Genomic DNA, 20174 nt, shown 5'->3' with positions numbered 1-20174 from the left:
AGTAGTGACCCGAGACACACGACTATTTTCCTGAAACAGATAACATTTTAGCTCCATAACTGGCCCACTCATGCAACATTAATGCTGAAAAAGGTTGGATATGATTGATAAAGCGTATTGAATAATAAAATATTAGCTTACTCTGAAACCATATACTTCCTTATCTTTCTATGAAAATGTTTTAAGGCATCCAACTCACTAACTCCAGCAAACTGTTGATGTCTAATGGTGATTAGTGTGTATAGTGAGGCTATCGAGGAGCCTCTCACACCCGAAGCTGTCATCTGTAGGAGAGGAAGGCTGATACTATCTAGCAGGGTAGAATAAAATAATAATGAATACAATGGAAAAATACTAGATGGACTGACATCTGTGTTCTGAACAGAGCACTAAATAGAAAACCTAACATTGTACCCCCTTTTAAGCTGAATTACAGCAAGTTCACCATTCGCAGGCCCATTTAGACAGGATAAGAGAAAAAAATCATCCAACTGTCATTCCCCTTCCAGTTCTTCACAAAAAGGACCTAGTTAGGGTACAGAATGTGTCAGAAAAAACGATCTAAGAGGGACGAGTCGACTTTGATTTAATCATATTGGCTTATTGGTTTCAGAACCACCAACCGCCTACGATATAAAGCTGCTAGGTATCATCGTCCTTGAAACATGAAAGGCTCGGAATTCAGAATTACAACGTCTGGATGATCAGACACTAAGTCGAGAGAGACCAGGAGTCTGGGTAACGGGGATGGCAGAGTATCCATGCTATCTCCTAGGCTCCAGGCTACCTGTCCGTGTCCTTGTCATGTTTTCTTAATTCCCCAACGTATTATGATGTCTTCCAACTGAAACAGATATCAAAATCTGCTCTGGCAGAAATCTTTAATATCACACCTGTTTCCCTCTATCTGCTTAGAAATAGAGGGGGAGGGATAGGGAGAGGGATGGTGGGAGGAAGACCAAGAGAAACCGAGAGGAACACACAGAGAGAGAGACAGAGAGAAAGGGAATGAAAGTGAGAGAGCAAGAGAAAGAGAGAGTAGAGAGAGAGACAGGCTTCCAAGGCATCTTCAGAAGACAGCGATTCTGGATTATTAAAAGTGAAGCTTTCAAAGAGGTCACCGTTTGAAATACTTGCATGCATCAATTATCTCACAGAGAGTTACAGCAGCAGTGTGTGATGGAGAGTGACTTGGAGCGGCTTGTCACATTGCTGAATGCGGCAGAGCTACAGAAAGGTCCTCGGCTAGCTGTGACATTTGAAACTGGTGGATTGTAAAAAATCCCAGTGTGTTTGTCAGAAAATAACAAAAAAGACCACACTGACTGGTTCCCAGCCCCCCAGAGGCCTCTAGGCACAACATTCTGCCTGTCTCAATGTCATCTCAGTAATAGGGAACTGAGATTCACGGATCTCTATTGCTATTTTGCCATGTCTGAATAACTGTGCTGTCTGAAATAATCAATAGCGTTTTCACCACCATTACTTTGTTTATGAGAAAGATAAAGGCAGTCGTTCAAAACGATAATGAAATGTCTAAATCGAAACCAGGAAGTTGGGAAAAATAATTTCCTACAAATCTCTCTAAAACTTACTGTTAACTGTAATAAATTAAGTTTTAATGTTATGAACATTTTTACAATTATTTCCCTCTCATTTCTCTTGCACGTCTATGGTTAAAAAAGTCGGAATAATAATTGCAACTCCATTTTAGTCATCCAGGGTTGTTACTGCTGCAATATGTGACTTTTTGGGCGACCTGACTAAATGCACAAAGAAATGTGAGTTATAAATCTGTCATTCTCATTGAAAGCAAGTCGAAGAAGGGCTATCTGTGCTATGTGCGCTATTTCCATGCTTAGCATTCTTAAGTTTAGTTTTTGCATCTTTTACTTTCAGTTTTGTACACCAGCTTCAAACAGCTAAAAAACAATATTTTTGGTTATTGTGAAGATACAGTATTTCACAGTGGTTAACATGGTGCAATGATTCTCTGCAATGCTTGTTTCATCACATACACTGAAATTAGACAACTATTCGAATTTTAGCAACCAGGAAATGTCAGAGCGACTTCTGCCTTTTGCACCTTTAAATGTTTTAATAGCAAAAAAGGTCTGTGTGATTCTGTGTGATGTGCCAGCCCTATTAACTGTCTGCTCTACAAAGCCAGCGGACCTGATATCCCGTCTTTACATGTGACCTACATCCACCATGACACTGGAGGCCGACAGCCTGCTCTCTGCTTGTCACCCCACAGAGCTGAGCTGGGCTACACCCAACAGCCAACACAGTGACGAACACAGGGTCATAATAGGGATTCACAATGGAACTGCTAGTCTTTGTTGTCACTGTCACTATTTCTATTGCTACTACTGCTACTATACTGACTACAACTACTATGGAGGACAACTATAAGTACTGTCTTCTAATAGTACTACTCATACAGCACCTGGGTTCAAATATATTACTTTTAAGTTGCTATTTGAATATATACTCTTCTGTACGACAAAGTCTAACACCGTAGTAATACTACTGTGACTATTAGCCTACTCCTATGACTACTATTAGATAGTATTAATACATTGTTTGGAGTTTTGAGGATATTGGCACGGTTCGTCTCGAACAACACCCGTGCCAATATATCCTCCAAACACCGGCTTCTCGGCATTATCACTTTTATATAACGGGTTACCAACATATTCAAATAATGATTGACATATTTTCATTAAAACAGTTATTATTCATACTATTTCATCGTTCTACAAGATATAGTTCCCACACAAATCTAGGGTTCTATCGGTTTGGTTGCCAGAGACACGACCCAGTCGTTCAGTCTTTTTGTTCTGTATCTATGGATGCAACCCAGTCGTTCAGTCTTTTTGTTCTGTATCGATGGATGCAACCCAGTCGTTCAGTCTTTTTGTTCTGTATCTATGGATGCAACCCAGTCGTTCGTTCTAGCTAGCCAACTACAACTAAATTACAGTCACGTCAAACAGTGCAGCCAGAATAACAACAGTAGCTGCATTGGCATTTGTTTAAGCTGTTTTTCTAGTGACATTTATTTGGATACATCCATAACAATGAGCTAACGAGGCGTGATTTCGCCTGGCATAGAAAATGTACTATCTCGTCAGGACACAATCACTTCAAACTGAAGTTGGAAAGACTGCAAACTAGCTGCACTTCGTTTCCTTTTTACCTTTTCTTTGTATATATCCATAAAAATGATGCCAGCTGATTCATGTTTTCGACTGGCTGAGAAATGCTGGCTGAGAAACGACTGGCTGGAGATCGAATTTGAATATTGAAATAATGTTGCAAATGTCATGGAGAGACAGCGATGTTTATAAGAAACTCTGCTGTTGAAAACTAAATGTTAGTCTAAAAGAAATGTCAGATAATGTCTAGATGCTTTTGTAGTGGAGATCAAGTTTATAAAATTGTCTGGCTGAGCTGATGAGACAGTGGATTGTGTAGTCAGATGGAACAGAGTAAATAGGCATTTCAAAGTCACAGCTTTAGCCGGTGGTAACTCGTGGAATAGACACCGGCTGGAATGCGGTGTTAACCAATCAGCATTCAGGATTAGAACCACCCGTTGTATCATTATTAGCAATCATCATCAGAACGATATCAATAATACATATATGAATATTGAACAAAACATATGAATATGGATGCTATTAAAAAGAGACAGGATAAAACACATGCTAACATTAGGGTGTTTTTTTTGTAGATCTGAGTGTGCAAAGTGTGTGATTTCTTCTCAGTGATAAAGATGCCTCTCCTCCCCCCTGCAGAGTTCAGCTCAGTGTGAAGTACCATTCAGTGCTGCATCCCTTACTCAAGCTATGCACCCCTCAACACACCTCTCTCTCAGACACTCTCAAACACACATACACACACCCACACAGCCTCCCACCCATACACACAGAACCCCCCCTCAACACACACACACACACACACACACACACACACACACACACACACACACACACACACACACACACACACAGTCTCTCTCTCGCACACACTCTCAAACTCTCTCTCTCGCTCTAGAAGTGACAGAAGAAGTGGCGTACCTTTGTTCATGTCAATCAGCTGCTTCTTCTTTTGCTGGCGCTCCTGTTTCTCGCGCTCTGCTTTCTCCTTGGCCAGTCTGGCTCTCTTGATCTTCTCCTCCATCTCCCTCTTCTTGTGGTTGTCTTTCACCGCCTCCTGGAGAGGGAAAGGGAAGACACACACAGGCATGAGGATCCAGGCACACACACACAGGCACACACAGGCGCGCACACACACAGGCACACACACACACACAGGCAGTTAGAATTCAGTTCCTGACACCACTATACTTCTCCAAAGCTCAGTACTGGAGGATCCCGTCATCAAATGTATATAGTTTCATAGGAAATGGAATAAACAATGCATTTGAAATGCACAAACTCTGTCACAAACACATTTTCTTCCTTATGTGGCCCTCTTTGCATCAACACAATGTACAGTATCTTTGCACAAATATTGAAAGGAGACATGCGATGGCACGTTTCAATAATACATCAATCAACATTATACATAATAAAGATAACATTGCATCACACACACAGTACAGTACAGTAACAGGATGGTGCATTCCACTGCAGTAAGACCAGTCATTCTCTTTGGAAATATGGCAAAAACATCAATATTTATAGAATATCTTTGTTATTCCACATCAATTATTTGTGTTTTCATATAGAGGTTCACTGCATGTGAGTGTGTTGTGTTGAGACTCTCTATATATTGCTTCAAGCTTGTCTTGTTTTTATGCATGACTAAGGTCGATGACCTAAGAGTGTATTTTGCATCTACAGTGTGCAGTGTATCGTCAATCTTTTTTTTTCTTTTTCAGTCTTTACCTTACAAAGATGGCGGGGAACCATAACATAAGAGGGTGACACTACAGTGAACAAGTCTCCCAAGCAGGAGAGAGAGAGGAGAGAGACGACAGATATCACCCTCTGCCCTCTTCACTGGCTTAAATGTCACCGAGGTGTCAGGGAAGGCGCTCGAGGAGAAAACAGAGAAAACAGTAGGGGGCTCTCCGCTCGCACAAAATGTTCTGACGCCAGGTGAGAGAGAGGGGGGAAGGAGACACTACCACGCAACCTTTGGAGCCCACAAAGGTTCTCTCACCCCGGGCCTGTGGCGCATACATGACAGACCTCATCTTAGAGTGTGTGTGTGTGTATGTGTGTGTGTTCTTGCATCCGTGTGTGTGTGTTTGTGTGTGTGACTGTGCGTGCATGGGTGTATATGTGCAACTGTGCATGTATCTTTGCAACTTTTATGACATATGTGTATTTGAAAGTGTGTGTGCGTGTGTGTGCATGTTTGGAAGTGTGTATATGTTTAACTATATTTATTCACTTGTTTAACTTTTCTATACCATAAGTCCCCACTAGAATAGTAAACAAACAAATATTTGACCAACTGGGGACATTTTGTTAGTCCCCACAAGGTCAAATGCTATTTCTAGGGGGTTTAGGGTTAAGGTTAGAATTAGTGTTAGGGTTAGAATTAGGTTTAGGGTTAGGAACTAGGGTTTGTTTTAGGGTTAGGGTTAAGAGCTAGGGTTAGGGTTAAGGTTAGGTTTTGGGGTTAGGGTTAGGGTAAGGGTCAGGATTAGAGGTTAGGGAAATAGGACTTTGAATGGGACTGGATTGTGTTAGTTATACAAGACTGTGTGTGTGTTTGTGTGTGTGTGTGTCTTGGCACGCCCTGCTCCTTCCTGCTCCCTCTTCCTCCTCCAAGGTCTGATATAATGAGTGTCGACAGTCAGACACCCCCCTCAGAATCCCCCCATGCTTTCCTGACGTGTGTCGTGTTGGCGGCTAAAACACAGGGATTACGGAGATCGTGTGGAAGGAGCAAGGAAACAAGCAGCTCATCATGCCAGTCAATAGTGAAGTCTCAGCTCCCAAGGACGAGAGCACTCATTGTCACTGTCTCCTTGTGAGATGACAAGGACAAAGGGAGAGAGAGAGAGGACGAGAGAAAGCCACACACAGACAAATATAGAGAGAGACATAGGGAGAAGGAATAATGCAGAGAGAGGGAGAGAGAGAGAGACTCATTCCTTTGTGTGCCTGTGCATTGAATAGAGTAGGATACTGGATTCACTGGTGATATAGATACCCATGGTGTGTGTATACATGTTGACTGTGTGCACTTTACATAATGGTGGACTCAAATACAGAGGGTAAGTGATGATGCATTGCCTCCCCTCCCTATTGAGCAATGAATCCACTATTTTGTTTTAGCACATTGTTGTAGAGCCCTATAGGCTATATTGGTCTACATCTGCAGCTGATCAAATCGATTGTCATCCTAATTCGATAACACAATTCAATTAATTTGAGAAAGATATTATAAACCAGCTTCTAGTTGAGTGCTAGATTACATATAAAATTATTTTACAAAAAAATTACAAAAAAACTAAACTTACTCTAAATAAACAAGCAATTCTGACCGTAAACACAATTACACAGCGTAATTGCTAGCCCTGATCAAACATGCTCTACCCGCTAATTGCAATAGCAATAAATGTTTTTTTTTTGTTTTTTTTCCTCTATATGCTGTTCCTTGCTTTGCGCCAATGGCAACGTCTATGTACCCGTTTGATCTGTTTTCTTATTTGTACTCTTGTAAGAAGACTTATGGGAGATAAACTGTACCCAAGGGAAGGTTTTCCAATGTAATCTTCAGAGCAGGATTCAAACTTTGACATAATTGAGAGTGTAGGGCAATGACACACAGGTTGCTTTCAAGGATAAGGACAACATACAATACCTCTGATAATAATACATAGTTGAAGTCGGAAGTTTACATACACTTTAGCCAAATACATTTAAACTCAGTTTTTCACAATTCCTGACATTTAATCCCAGTAAAAATTAGGATCAGTTAGGATCACAACTTTATTTTAAGAATGTCAGATGTCAGAATAATAGTAGAGAGAATGATTTATTTCAGCTTTTATTTCTTTCATCACATTCCCAGTGGGTCAGAAGTTTACATACACTCAATTAGTATTTGGTAGCACTGCCTTTAACCTGTTGGGGCTAGGGGGCAGTATTGAGAATTTTGAAAAAAATATGTGCCCATTTTTAACTGCCTCCTACACCAACTCAGAAGCTAGGATATGCATATTATTAACAGATTTGGATAGAAAACACTCTTAATTTTCTAAAACTGTTTGAATGGTGTCTGTAAGTATAACAGAACTCATATGGCAGTCAACCCTGAGACAAATTCTGACAGGAAGTGTATATCTGATGTGTTGAATTACTTTTAAGCCTATGCCATTGAAACACACAGGGACTTATTAATCATTGAGCACTTCCTATGCCATCCACTAGATGTCACCAGTCTTTACAAAGTGGTTTGAGTCTTCTACTGTGAAAACTGACCGAACAAGAGACTTGGAAAGTTGGTCATAAGCGGTTGGCCTATACTACTCTGGCGCGCGAGTGCATGTTTGGGTACTCTCGTTCCAATACGTTTTAAAAGAGAATGCAATCGTCCGCCATGAATATTATTGAAGTTCTGATTGAAAATGGCCCTAATGATTTATGCTATACAACGTTTGACATGTTTGAACGAACGTAAATATTTTTTCCCCCCTCTTTGGTGAAGACAAGTCCGGCGGGTGACGTTCATGTTTTTGAGTAGCCTACAGGACGCGCTAACAACACGGAGCTTTTTGGACATAATTTATGAGATTTTTCAAACAAAACTACATTTGATATGGACCTGTGATTCCTGGAAGTGCCTTCTGATGAAGATAATCAAAGGTAAGGGAATATTTACATAGTATTTTTGATTTTAGATCTCTCCAACATGGCGCCTAGTCTGTATCGCCAAGCATTTTTTTTCTGAGCGCAGGACCTCGTTTATTGCAAAGTGTGATTTCCCAGTAAAGTTATTTTTAAATCTGGCAATGCGGTTGCGTTCACGAGATGTTAATCTATAATTCTTTGAATGACAATATAATATTTTACCAATGGTTTCGAATAGTAATTATTTAATTTGTTGTGCTGATTGACTGGCAGTATTGGAGGGAAAATTATTTTCTCAACATCAACGCCATTGTAAAATGCTGTTTTTGGATATAAATATGAACTTGATAGAACAAAAAATGCATGTATTGTCTAACATAATGTCCTAGTAGTGTCATCTGATGAAGATTGTCAATGGTTAGTGCATAATTTTAGCTGGTTTTCTGCATTTGGTGACGCCTGTCTTTGCATTGAGAAAACATTACACACAGCTATTTTCAATGTACTGTCCTAACATAATCTAACTTTATGCTTTCGCCGTAAAGCCTTTTTGAAATCGGACAACGTGGTTAGATTAAGGAGATGTTTATCTTTCAAAGGGTGTAAGATAGTTGTATGTTTGAGAAATTTGAATTATGACATTTAATTGTTTTCAAATTTGGCGCTCTTGATATTTCACCTGCTGTTGATAGGGTGTACCAGGGGTGGGACGCTTGCGTTGCTTTCCACAAGCTTCCCACAATACGTTGGGTGAATTTTGGCCCATTCCTCCTGACAGAGCTGGTGTACCTGAGTCAGGTTTGTAGGCCTCCTTGCTCGCACACACTTTTTATGTTCTGTCCACACATTTTCTATAGGATTGAGGTCAGGGCTTTGTGATGGCCACTCCAATACCTTGACTTTGTTGTCCTTAAGCCATTTTGTCACATCTTTGGAAGTATGCTTGGGGTCATTGTCCATTTGGAAGACCCATTTGCGACCAAGCTTTATCTTCCTGACTGTTGTCTTGAGATGTTGCTTCAATAAATCCACATCATTTTCCTCCCTCATGATGCCATCTATTTTGTGAAGTGCACCAGTCCCTCCTGCAGCAAAGCACCCCCACAACATGATGCTGCCACCCCCGTGCTTTGCGGTTGGGATGGTTGTCTTCTGCTTGCAAGCCTCCCCCTTTTTGCTCCAAACATAACGCGGGTCATTATGCCAAACAGTTATATTTTTGTTTCATCAGACCAGAGGGCATTTCTACAAAAAGTACGATTTTTGTCCCCATGTGCAGTTGCAAACCGTAGTCTGTCTTTTTTATGCCGGTTTTGGAGCAGTGGCTTCTTCCTTGCAGAGCGGCTTTCAGGTTATGTCAATATAGGACTCGTTTTACTGTGGCTATATATACTTTTGTACCTGTTTCCTCCAGCATCTTCACGAGGTCCTTTGCTGTTGTTCTGGGATTGATTTGATTTGCACTTTTCGCACCAAAGTACATTAATCTCTAGGAGACAGAGCGCGTTGTCCCATGGTGTTTATACTTGCGTACTATAGTTTGTACATATGAACGTGGTACATTCAGGCGTTTGGAAACTGCTCCCAAGGATGAACCAGAGTTGTGGAGGTTATTTTTCTGAAGTCTTGGCTGATTTCTTTAGATTTTCCCATGATGTCAAGCAAAGAGGCACTGAGTTTGAAGGTAGTCCTTGAAATACATCCTCAGGTACACCTTCAGTTGACTCAAATGATGTCAATTAGCCTATCAGAAGCTTCTAAAGCCATGGCATCATTTTATGGAATTTTACAAGCTGTTTAAAGGCACAGTCAACTTAGTGTAAGTAAACTTCTGACCCACTGGAATTGTGATACAGTGAATTATAAGTGAAATAATCTGTCTGTAAACAATTGTTGGAAAATTTGTAAGTCGCTCTGGATAAGAGCGTCTGCTAAATGACTAAAATGTAAATGTAAATGGAAAATTACTTTGTGTCATGCACAAAGTAGAAGTCCTAACCGACTTGCCAAAACTATAGCTTGTTAACAAGAAATTTGGGGAGTGGTTGAAAAATTAGTTTTAATGACTGCAACCTAAGTGTACGTAAACTTACGAAATCAACTGAACAACTCAAACATAGCATGAATTCTAAATGTTACCTTTGACATAAGACCTATTTGCTGTTGATAAAATGGTAGATCCAAAAGGTTAGTTTTGAACTAATGCATGATTTTTGAACGTACCTTTTCTCAGAATAATGGAGATAGTCAATGCTTTTCAGTTGATCATTCATAACAAACTACCTGTCTCCCTGTATCAACCTTATCTCCATGGTTACACAGCCTATCCTTAAACTTATTGATTATATCCACAGCGATGTTCACTGACATTGAACATTTTTTGTTGACAGCTAATGGCAGAACTTAAACCAGAAACTTTGTTGATTTTTTAGTTTTTTGTGTTATTGTCTGTGAGTTGAACGTCATCGGAAAATGAATGGCGAGACAGGAAAAGAGATAGTAAAGACTGAACACAGTAGGAAGTCTTCAGGTATTCAGCGGTGGTCACCAATCGATACGTTAAGGTAAATTAGAAAGGGGAATTGGGTTTGCACATTAAATAATCCAAAGTCATTACCAAAGCTGATTATGAGAGAGAAAAAAGCCTCACTTAAAACTATTTAGTTAATTGGAACAACTCTAGGTGGGGTATTTAAAAACCGAGCTGGAAGATGGAGGGATGGAGATAGAAAATGAAAGAAGATTAAAGGATGAGTGAACTGAGGATGTTACACAAAGTCACAGATGGGTGGTTTCTGCAGCTAAATAAAACAAACTAGCCATTACAGTACATAAACTACAGTGGCTATCACGTAAACCGTGATGTACGGTATATTCGAAATTGTTGAAATTAGACTCTCACTATCCAAAAGAGAATTACCAAGCAGCAGGTAACTGCGAAAAATAAAAGGAAACACTTAAGTAAATGAGGGTGTCATGACGTTGGCCTGTGGGTAAGGTTTATGACCCCCCCCCCCCATAAATACCTTTCTCTCTTCCCCTCTCTGAATCTACTGAAGGACGTGAATAGCCTGTGTTAAATATAGAGAGTCTGGGAACATCAAACAAATGGGGAAAAGGAACCATATTTTGTTAATAAAACCAGTTGGAAATATGCTTGATAACGTAATGAGTATGGATTTCATTTCAGTTGTCATCTGAGACATTATGATTGATGACAGGACAACATAAACTGTACCTGGGAAAGTATCCACCCTCTAGTTATCAGAGTCACATGGAATTGTTATGCAATTGAAATGTTTGATATTGAAAATGTTTGTTAGGAGATGAAATGTAATTTTAGCTTCCAAACGAGAGAATTGGGTTTTCATAAGGAAAGTGCCCTGCTCGATCAGTGGCCCAACCCTGTGAAGAGACAGGGGTTATAAACGATGAAACACCTCCCTCCCCCTCTCCACTATATAATCCTTTGACGAAAAGATAACCAGTGGTTCCAGTACGGGAGGTCTGCAGCCTCTACGTTAGAAGGACACACATGTCAAGTACAGAACTAAGCCAACCTCGGCGTGAGCTCTGGTATGAACTGGTAGGAACTTTGAGCTTATTCACTACAGAAGTGCTACTTCCTAGCCGTTGAGTTAGCAGCGGCCGCTGCTAACGTGGGTTAGGAAAGGACGGACGACGGATCCAGTCTAACAACCAGACGAAGATACCACCACGTATCCAATGGACCACCATTGACATTCTTCCGAAAACAGGGAGATCTGTTGGCCAACCCGGCCAGCATCTACGACCAATCTACCGAAGCGCAGCTCAGAGTAAATATTTATTGCATTTTCCTTTTCCAAATGGGCGGTAATTTAGAATGCATAAGATAATGTATTTACGATAGCATAGCTGCTGTTTCTGTGTTCCTAAATCTTCCCGCTCTTTCATTCAAGCCCAACCCCCTTTCCTTTGTGTAACTAGCTTTCATACAGGTTCCGTCCACCAGGACATTTTCTGTATGACATCATTGTATTCTGTGTATTTGTAATTCTGTGTGATTAGTTAGGTATTTAGTAAATAAATAATTAAACCCAATTTTGTATTGCTGATTCAACTTGTTAGCCAGGGTTCGTGAAGATAGCCAAGAATTTACAACTTTCATTATGAGACTGAAAATAAGACAAGGGTTAATATTGACTGCTATCGAGGTAAAATATTACAAAGTATTTTAAGAGTTTATTCGGAAGATAACAGCTCTATAAACGTTCTTCCGTGGTGCCCCGACTTTCTAGTTAATTACATTTACATGATTAGCTTAATCAGGTAATATTAATTACAGAGAAATAATTTTATAAGTTAGCATGTCATATCACTTAATCCGGCATAGCCAAAGACACGACAAGGGTTACAAATTGTATTGAAAGCAGGTCCTTCCACACAGGTGTGGTTCCTGAATTAATTAAGCAAAAAACATTCCTTCATCCTTAGGGTCATGTATTAAAATGCCCAGTTGCCTATTATTTTGGCTACCATGTCTAGTTACCTCAGTGCCTTGGAAAGAGGGGTCTCAAAGGAGCATAGAGGTGCCTTGGAAAGAGGGGTCTTACAGGGCATTCGGAAAGTATTCAGACCCCTTCACTTTTTGCACATTTTGTTACGTTACAGCCTGATTCTAAAATTGATTAAAATGTTGTTTTTCCACTCAACAATCTACACACAATACCCCATAATGACAAAGCAAAAACAGGTTTTTAGAAAAGCTATTTTCAGGTCTCTCCATAGATGTTCGATCAGGTTCAAGTCCCGGCTCTGGCTAGTGTCGTGATGTGTCTACCATTAATGTGATGACGGCTATTCATTGAATATTTACCTCCGACGTTGAAACATTACCCGATTTAAATTAATTATGTAACAATTAACTCATTAGGAATCTGGGGCACCATGGGAAAAGTTTGTTTAATGAGTTACCGTTTCCTGAATTAACTCAATAATTTATCAGAATATATCGTTATCATCCCAGCCATCAATTAATCATTTCCTCATATCAGTCTCATTATGAACATCGTTGACCTCGTAAATCTGCACAAACCCTAGCCTAAAAGTGATGATTCAGCAATACATAAATTGTCTTAATAATTTATTTACTAACTAAATAATCACACATAAATACATAAACACACACACGTTATAGGTTATTGATTACTAACATAATGCAATGAAAAGACCCTAGTGGACTAACCCGATATGATGGCTTGTTACACAATGGAAAGGGAGGGGCATGTAAGGAGAGGGAGAGACAAAGAGAGTGTTCTGGTACATACATGTGGAAGCTATGCTCAAGAGAATGAATACTTTGCACATGAACGACCGCTCATTCAGAAAAGAAATGCAACACATATATTTATGTGTGTATGTCTTTGTCGTCTCTTTGTTGAAATCACCAGGTCCGTCTATGGGGAGTAGTTTGACAGAAGTCTCTGATTTGTCCACCAGAGGACACAATGTCCTTTGTAGTTTCTTTGTTCTGGAGTGTTTGTTAGAATGTATCCATCAGAGATGTATCATACAGTGGTGATAGGGAAATATTATTATTTTCTCTTCTTCGGTCGAGTTTCCTAGACTATTTAACATGTACAGCTGCAGACTGTTAATGTGTAGTCTTTATCTTCTTCACTCATTGAGAGTTACCATTTTCTGGTGTTGTAGTTTTAAATCATTTGTCAGCCGTGTAGCCACTGCTCCACGCTGTCTGATCAGTATTTAAATTGCAACCATTTCAACGTGTGGACTGCGTCCTCACGTTCTCTGGTCTAGTATGTTAATTCTTCAGCGAGTCCTTTTAAGTACCTGCCTTGGAGGATGGTTCCATCATGTTGCCACAATGTCTGTGCTCACATGGGCGTGGTTACTGACTTGGCAAAAGTTTATATGAAAAATAATTATCATCTCATTTAGAAGGCTAAAGTCACATTGCTATCTTTTCACAAATAGTTTCATATTTAATTATCTAGGTTTTACAACATTTAGATGCAAACCTGGTAACTCGGACGTGTCTACTTTCAGAGTTACAGGTATCGTGTTATACCATCCGTAATGACGTCACAAATTGCTAAATGATATGACATGATTATTGTTTGGATGCCCAAAAATAATTTCCCACATTCTTTATGTTACAAATATTGTTTCATTATTCACTTTTGGATGTTGGAGTTCTGGCAAAGTCTCCTTTTGATTCCCACCAAGGAGAGAGTCATGCCACAGGGACACTCAAGGAAATTCAGAGACTTGTCCCAAAGCCACTCCTTCATTGTCTTGGCTGTGTGCTTAGGGTCGTTGTCCTGTTGGAAGGTGAACCCCAGTATGAGGTCCTGAGTGCTCTGGAACAGGTTTTCATCAAGGATCTCTATGTACTTTGCTCCGTTCATCTTTCCCTCGATCCTGACTAATCTCCCAGTCCCTGCCATTGAAAAACAGGCCAAAGAGTTCAATCTTGGTTTCATCAGACCAGATAATCTTGTTTCTCATGGTCTGAGAGACCTTTAGATGTCTTTTGGAAAACTCCAAGCAGGCTGTCATGTGCCTTTTACTGAGAAGTGGCTTCCATCTGGCCACTCTACCATTAAGGCCTGATTGGTCGAGTGCTGCAGAGATGGTTGTCCTTCTGGAAGGTTCTCCCATCTCCACAGAGGAACTCTGGAGCTCTGTCAGAGTGACCATTCGGTTCTTGGTCACCTCCCTGACCAAGGACCTTCTCTCCCGACTGCTCAGTTTGGCCTGGACGGCCAGCTCTAAGTCTTGGTGGTTCCAAACTTCTTCCATTTAAGAATGATGGAGGCCACTGTGTTCTTGGGGACCTTCAATGCTGCAGACATTTTTTGGTACCCTTCCTCAGATCTGTGCCTCGACAGAATCCTGTCTCAATTTCGAGTCTCATAGCAAAGGGTCTGAATACTTATGTAAGTAAAGTATTTATGTTTTTTTTATTTTGTATACATTTTCATTATGGGGTATTGTGTGTAGATGAGTACTTTAAAAAAAATCAATTTTATAAGAAGGCTGTAACGTAACAAAATTCAGAAAAAGTGCAGGGGGACGGAATACTTTCTGAATGCACTGTATAATGGTGTGCGTGCGTGAGTGTGTGTGTGTCAGTCACCAGATCTCAACCCAATTGAACATGGGAGATAAGGGACTATAAATAGAAGTGCACTAAATATGGAATAAGGTGCTATTTGGGGTGCAATCACAATATCTTCAATATAGAGCCATAGCATGAGCAGAATACTTTTTACTGGGACTTAATAAGGACACTGGTTGCGGTAACACTGAGGCCTCCTCTCTGTACTCTGCCCTGTGTTGTGGAGATGTAGCCTTATGAGCTTTCTGAGCCATTTCCTGAACATCCCAGGTCTCATGCATACCCTATACTGAACATGGGGCACTACACTGCAAACTGTGAAATCTAAGCAAGCCTAAATATCTGATATCGAGTGACTTAAAATGTGAGTTTTATTTCGTACCAACATTATTGGCAGATAATTTAGTTATTTAAAAACATTTTAAAGGCTTTGATTCAAAAAGTGAAATTGATCTTAGTTCAATATATTTTACCTTAATCGTCTTATTTATAAAAATATCCTGAAATAAGATACATTAAGATAGATTTCACATTTTTCAGTGTAGGCTTATTCAATTCAATATTTTTCCTGACTTGTTTACTCCTCTTCCCTGACCCTATACACAGTATAGCCTAGTAGTTCATCCTCTCCAAGCAGGTTCTGCTCCTATACACACGAGCTGGCCCAGTCCAAGGAGTGTGTTTGATTCTCCATGCTAGCGTAGTAAATATAATGTCCAATACATTGCTTCATACGTAGCGGTATAGAGTAGAATGGAATAGAGCTGTTTTAATTGCACACACACACACACACACACACACACACACACACACACACACACACACACACACACACACACACACACACACACACACACACACACACACACACACACAGAAATAGATAATGTAGATTTTGTATCTCATTTACATGTTAACACTAACACTATCACTGTAGCACAACAGAACTTTGGGCAGCCTATGTGTTTATCCACCATCTGTTTCAGTATGTGCCAGCTTCTAATGGAATGGTGTCAGAAACTTATGGGGTACAAGTACACTAACTTGTTAGTCTTTGAGGCGCATTATTATAATTTTTTCCTTACTGAGGAAATTACAATTTAAATTCAATGAAATCTGGTGACTAGTTTAGACTGAATAGTGCTTACAGTGTGAATATCAGTGACTTAATCATTGAGAGCCAGTATCCATAGCAATATGTTTGTGTGTCTGTGTACTGTACTACACACGTGAGTTTGTGTTAGAAGAGTGCAGCAGCTGTGGAGGATGATGCAGCAGTCACAGGGGCGTGGAAGGAGAAGCATCATATTACCGGCCCCATCATTATTATCACATTAGCATACTTTTGAGATCGAGCCAATGGCCCTGAAAAGATGGGACACACACACACACACACACACACACACACACACACACCGGTCACGCAAACACAGAAACACACTTGCATGCATACACCCACCCACGAATGTGCACACACACACACACACACACACACACACACACACACACACACACACACACACACACACACACACACACACACACACACACACACACACACACACACACACACACACACACACACACAATGACACACACACACCTACCAGCCAACATAATTTGATCTCTAAGCTTAAGCGATGATGCTTGCAACCCCACACCCATTAGTCTTGCTTTATTGGTCTTATTAGTAAGTCACTCAATTAATGACTAAGACTGTTAGCTCGTCCTCCATCTGCCCGGGCTTTGATAACTCATTAATGTAGAGATCCTCATCCTCCTCTCTGCCCCTGGTCAGGATTACACACACAGAGCCGACTGATTGCATTTCACTTTGACTCCATCCACTCCATATTCAAATATGGCCGTCTATATTAAAATAGCAAATTGTCAGGGCATTTCTATATATGTGGACCTTATGCGCCAAAATCTAAAGATTTTTATTTGCTTCACTGTCAGTAGAAAATAACCCATAGCTAATGGATTATGTTATCTGTTGTAGTCAGCTCTATGAGGTCTATGTACTTAAATGCCTCATGACAGTCGGTGTTGCATTAAGCCAAGGCATTTTAGTCAAAGCAATTTAGAGGAAAGTAGTTTTCCAATTTAGTTCTTTATCGTCTGGGATGGCCCTGTGTGTAATGAATGCATTACATAGGCCAAACAACACTGTGATGCCGGCGAATAAATGTTTAGCCTCAAATTACTAAAAGCCCATATGATGAACTGTAAAGAAACATACATTTACTGTGCATGTTGAATGAGTGTCAGAGTAAAATCAATTGGAAAGTTAAATGAGGTCTCCGTCGTGAATATGAATTTCTTTAATGACCCCAACTGCCGACCAGTCACAATATCCATTTGCTGTATCACTATAGCTGTATCAGCATTATATACAGTATACCCTAAGTGCCTGTAGTTTAAATGATGGATGATGCAAATACATACCGCTAGCATAGCCAAAGCATAAATACCCTCCCCAAGACAGATCCACAATAGCTGGCTAGGCTGTTACTGGCTAACCAAGCTTAGCATGGTGCAAAGGGGAAGGGCTGTTCAGCTAGCATCTATAGCTGCAAAGGAAACGGTTAAGTTATTTCACTTTTACATGGGGAAAAACAAACAACCAAAATGAAATATACATTGATCACCAAACATTGCTCGAAGTTAGAAGCATTGAAGCATCTGTCAACTGGAGCTCCCAACGAGTAAGGAAAACCAGATGAAATATCGGGAATATAGTTGCTGGTCATCGAAGGATTGTTTATTTTATACACTAAGAACAACACCACTCTCTATCCCAACCCTCAACTCAACCGCCCACTTCCCCAGGCCACTCCTACTCCTTGGCATTGAAGTCATAATCTGTAATAATTTATTCATAAAGACCTATTTGCTTGAGAGAAAAATGTACTTCTTAGCGGTCACCTCCTTTCAGAGGCCGTGCAACGGCAAATCCTTGGGGAGTGCCGTGTCGTATGCTGGCACACTTTGATCACCGGAATGAAAGTTAGTTTTAGATATGGGAAGGAGAGAGAGAAGAGAGAGAAGAAGCTCAGACAAGGGGACCTTGCCATTCACATTAATAGGTTTGGAAAACTTTGTACTTTCTGGACATTGTGTCATCACCCTGACACATTCAAAACAAATTGGGCACCGGAAGGAGAGGGAGAGATGGAGGGAGAAAGGAGTTAAATAAATGTTTAAAAGACTTCTACCTGGAAGGTAGGGTCTCTGCTTTGCTCTCTACCATTTAAGTTTGGACAAATATCCCTACTTTAAGAACAAAATGTCCCTGCACCAAACAACCCCTCTTGAGCATTCTGTATATTTTTATGAGCGTGTTTTTCTGACATTTTATTTTAGACTCCCCTCACGTTCAGTCCAATAAATGTTATACCTGTGTTTTTTAATAAACTGGAAATGTGTTGCTGTTTGTATAATTTGCTCTGTAATATTTTCCTGTATATTCAGAGGTTTGTGTTGAAATACTGACATCAATTGATCATGGTGTAGTTTTACCACCTTGATAATCTAAATATATCCAAAGCAATCCGTTTCTGTCAGTGGCGTGTATTCATGGACACGGTATATTCTATTTGACAAGAGCACATGTTCACTCAACAACCCTCAAGCCACCACAGTTTTTCTGATCTTGCAAACTTGGGCAGTTCCCTTAACCTGACATAGAAAGTCTAAAAAACACATTATGGCAAGCCTGAAACTAAAGCTCTTTGGTCGAGTCCGGAACAATGAGGCTCTCGAACCAGGCCGCAGTGATCAGTGTCCAGAGGCACAACAAACAGGTGAAGAAAAACAGAGACATTCTGAAGAAACTGGTCATCGCAGTAATGTACTTGGGAAGGCAGGAGCAAGCCTTCAGGGAGCACGATGAGTCAGCAACAATTTTGTGGAACTTGTCAATGCATTTGTAGTGTTTGACACTGCCGTGGTGTCATCCTCATAGCAGCCAGGAGGATGACACCACAGACATATCCTGCAAATGTCAATTGACAATCATAGCACACTATATCAAATGATAAATAAGGATGTTATATGCTAGAGATTCCTTTTTTTTTTTTTGTTGTGAGTGCAGAGAGAAATGCAGAGGCTAAACTATTGGCAAATACAACCAAGCAGCCAAATTCATTTTCCAGACTTACAATGGGGCAAGCTGCAAGAGGGCAGCGAAGTGGGGTTCAGGCGCTCGTGAAAAGCCACTGTCAATACGCCCTGTTTATTCATTGTTATGCCCACAAAGTACATTTAGTTTTATGACAAGGGACAAGCAATATTATTATTATTTTTTTATCCATGGACAGTTGTCATAACTTTTTTACCCGGTCATGCAAAAAGACAAGCATGCTTACTGAGGTTGACAATACCATTCAGGTACAGGGAGGTTGTGCTACTCCTTGGAATTTCAAAAGTAGAGCAGTGCATGCTGTGCATGAAGGCCAGAGGTCATTGGACATGGTTTTTGATCAGATCAATATTGAGCCAGGCTGGGATAAATATTAAATCGTCCAGAGCAGTGCTCTGAAACAGAAACTGAAGGAGTTCATGTTACAAGTACGAAAGGTCATTTTCCTGTCTGAAAAGGATTCAAACCTACATACACAATCGTTGTGGACAAGAGAGACAAAAAAATGTAAACGGAAGAGGGTGTACGGCATGAACTTAATTGACCATTTTTCAGCATGAAAGAGAGGAAGATGGTATTCTTCTGCAAGTAGGGTAAATCAACATGTTTTTTTTCTCTTTTCTCTTGCGCGCACACGCACACACACACACACACACACACACACACACACACACACACACACACACACACACACACACACACACACACACACACACACACACACACACACTGATTGATTGGACTGAATTGTTTTTGGTGTTTTTAAATTGCTAATGTATTAAACTAGGTATATTGTTGATGTTGTTGAAATGTTGAAGTTGAAATGGTTTGTGTTGTCATCTTCGCCGTAAGATGATGAGTATCTAGGATTCCATCCAATTGGCGACAAATTTTAATGCGAATATTCTAAAACGCAAATTTTCCCACCAGTGGTGTGTTTCCACAAAACGGACTTGTTTCGGATAAAAGTCAGTGCACACAAAATATTATTTTTCATGTATCTAATAAAAATCTAAAGTTTCCATCATATTTTCAACTCTATTAATAGGTTTGTCACAAAAACTGTTGGGTTATATAGCAAACA

The 20174-nt window shown here is 40.2% G+C and overlaps 1 protein-coding gene across 4 annotated transcripts in view; it reads right to left on the bottom strand.

Annotated features, from left to right (window-relative positions):
• LOC106611507 (protein diaphanous homolog 2) overlaps positions 1-20174 on the bottom strand; it is a 686561-nt gene that overhangs the window by 77276 nt on the left and 589111 nt on the right. For all 4 annotated transcript variants that reach the window (XM_082955835.1, XM_082955838.1, XM_082955836.1 and 1 more), the window contains one exon: positions 4086-4221. In XM_082955835.1, coding sequence (XP_082811961.1) covers positions 4086-4221 — 136 coding nt within the window. The remainder of the gene's footprint in view (positions 1-4085; positions 4222-20174) is intronic.

This window comes from Salmo salar, chromosome 09 (genome assembly GCF_965601325.2).
Source record: "Salmo salar chromosome 09, fSalSal1, whole genome shotgun sequence".
Classification (NCBI taxonomy): Eukaryota; Metazoa; Chordata; class Actinopteri; order Salmoniformes; family Salmonidae; genus Salmo; species Salmo salar.
Note: the sequence above shows the minus strand (reverse complement) of the source record. Positions and strands in the feature narration are given on the sequence as shown.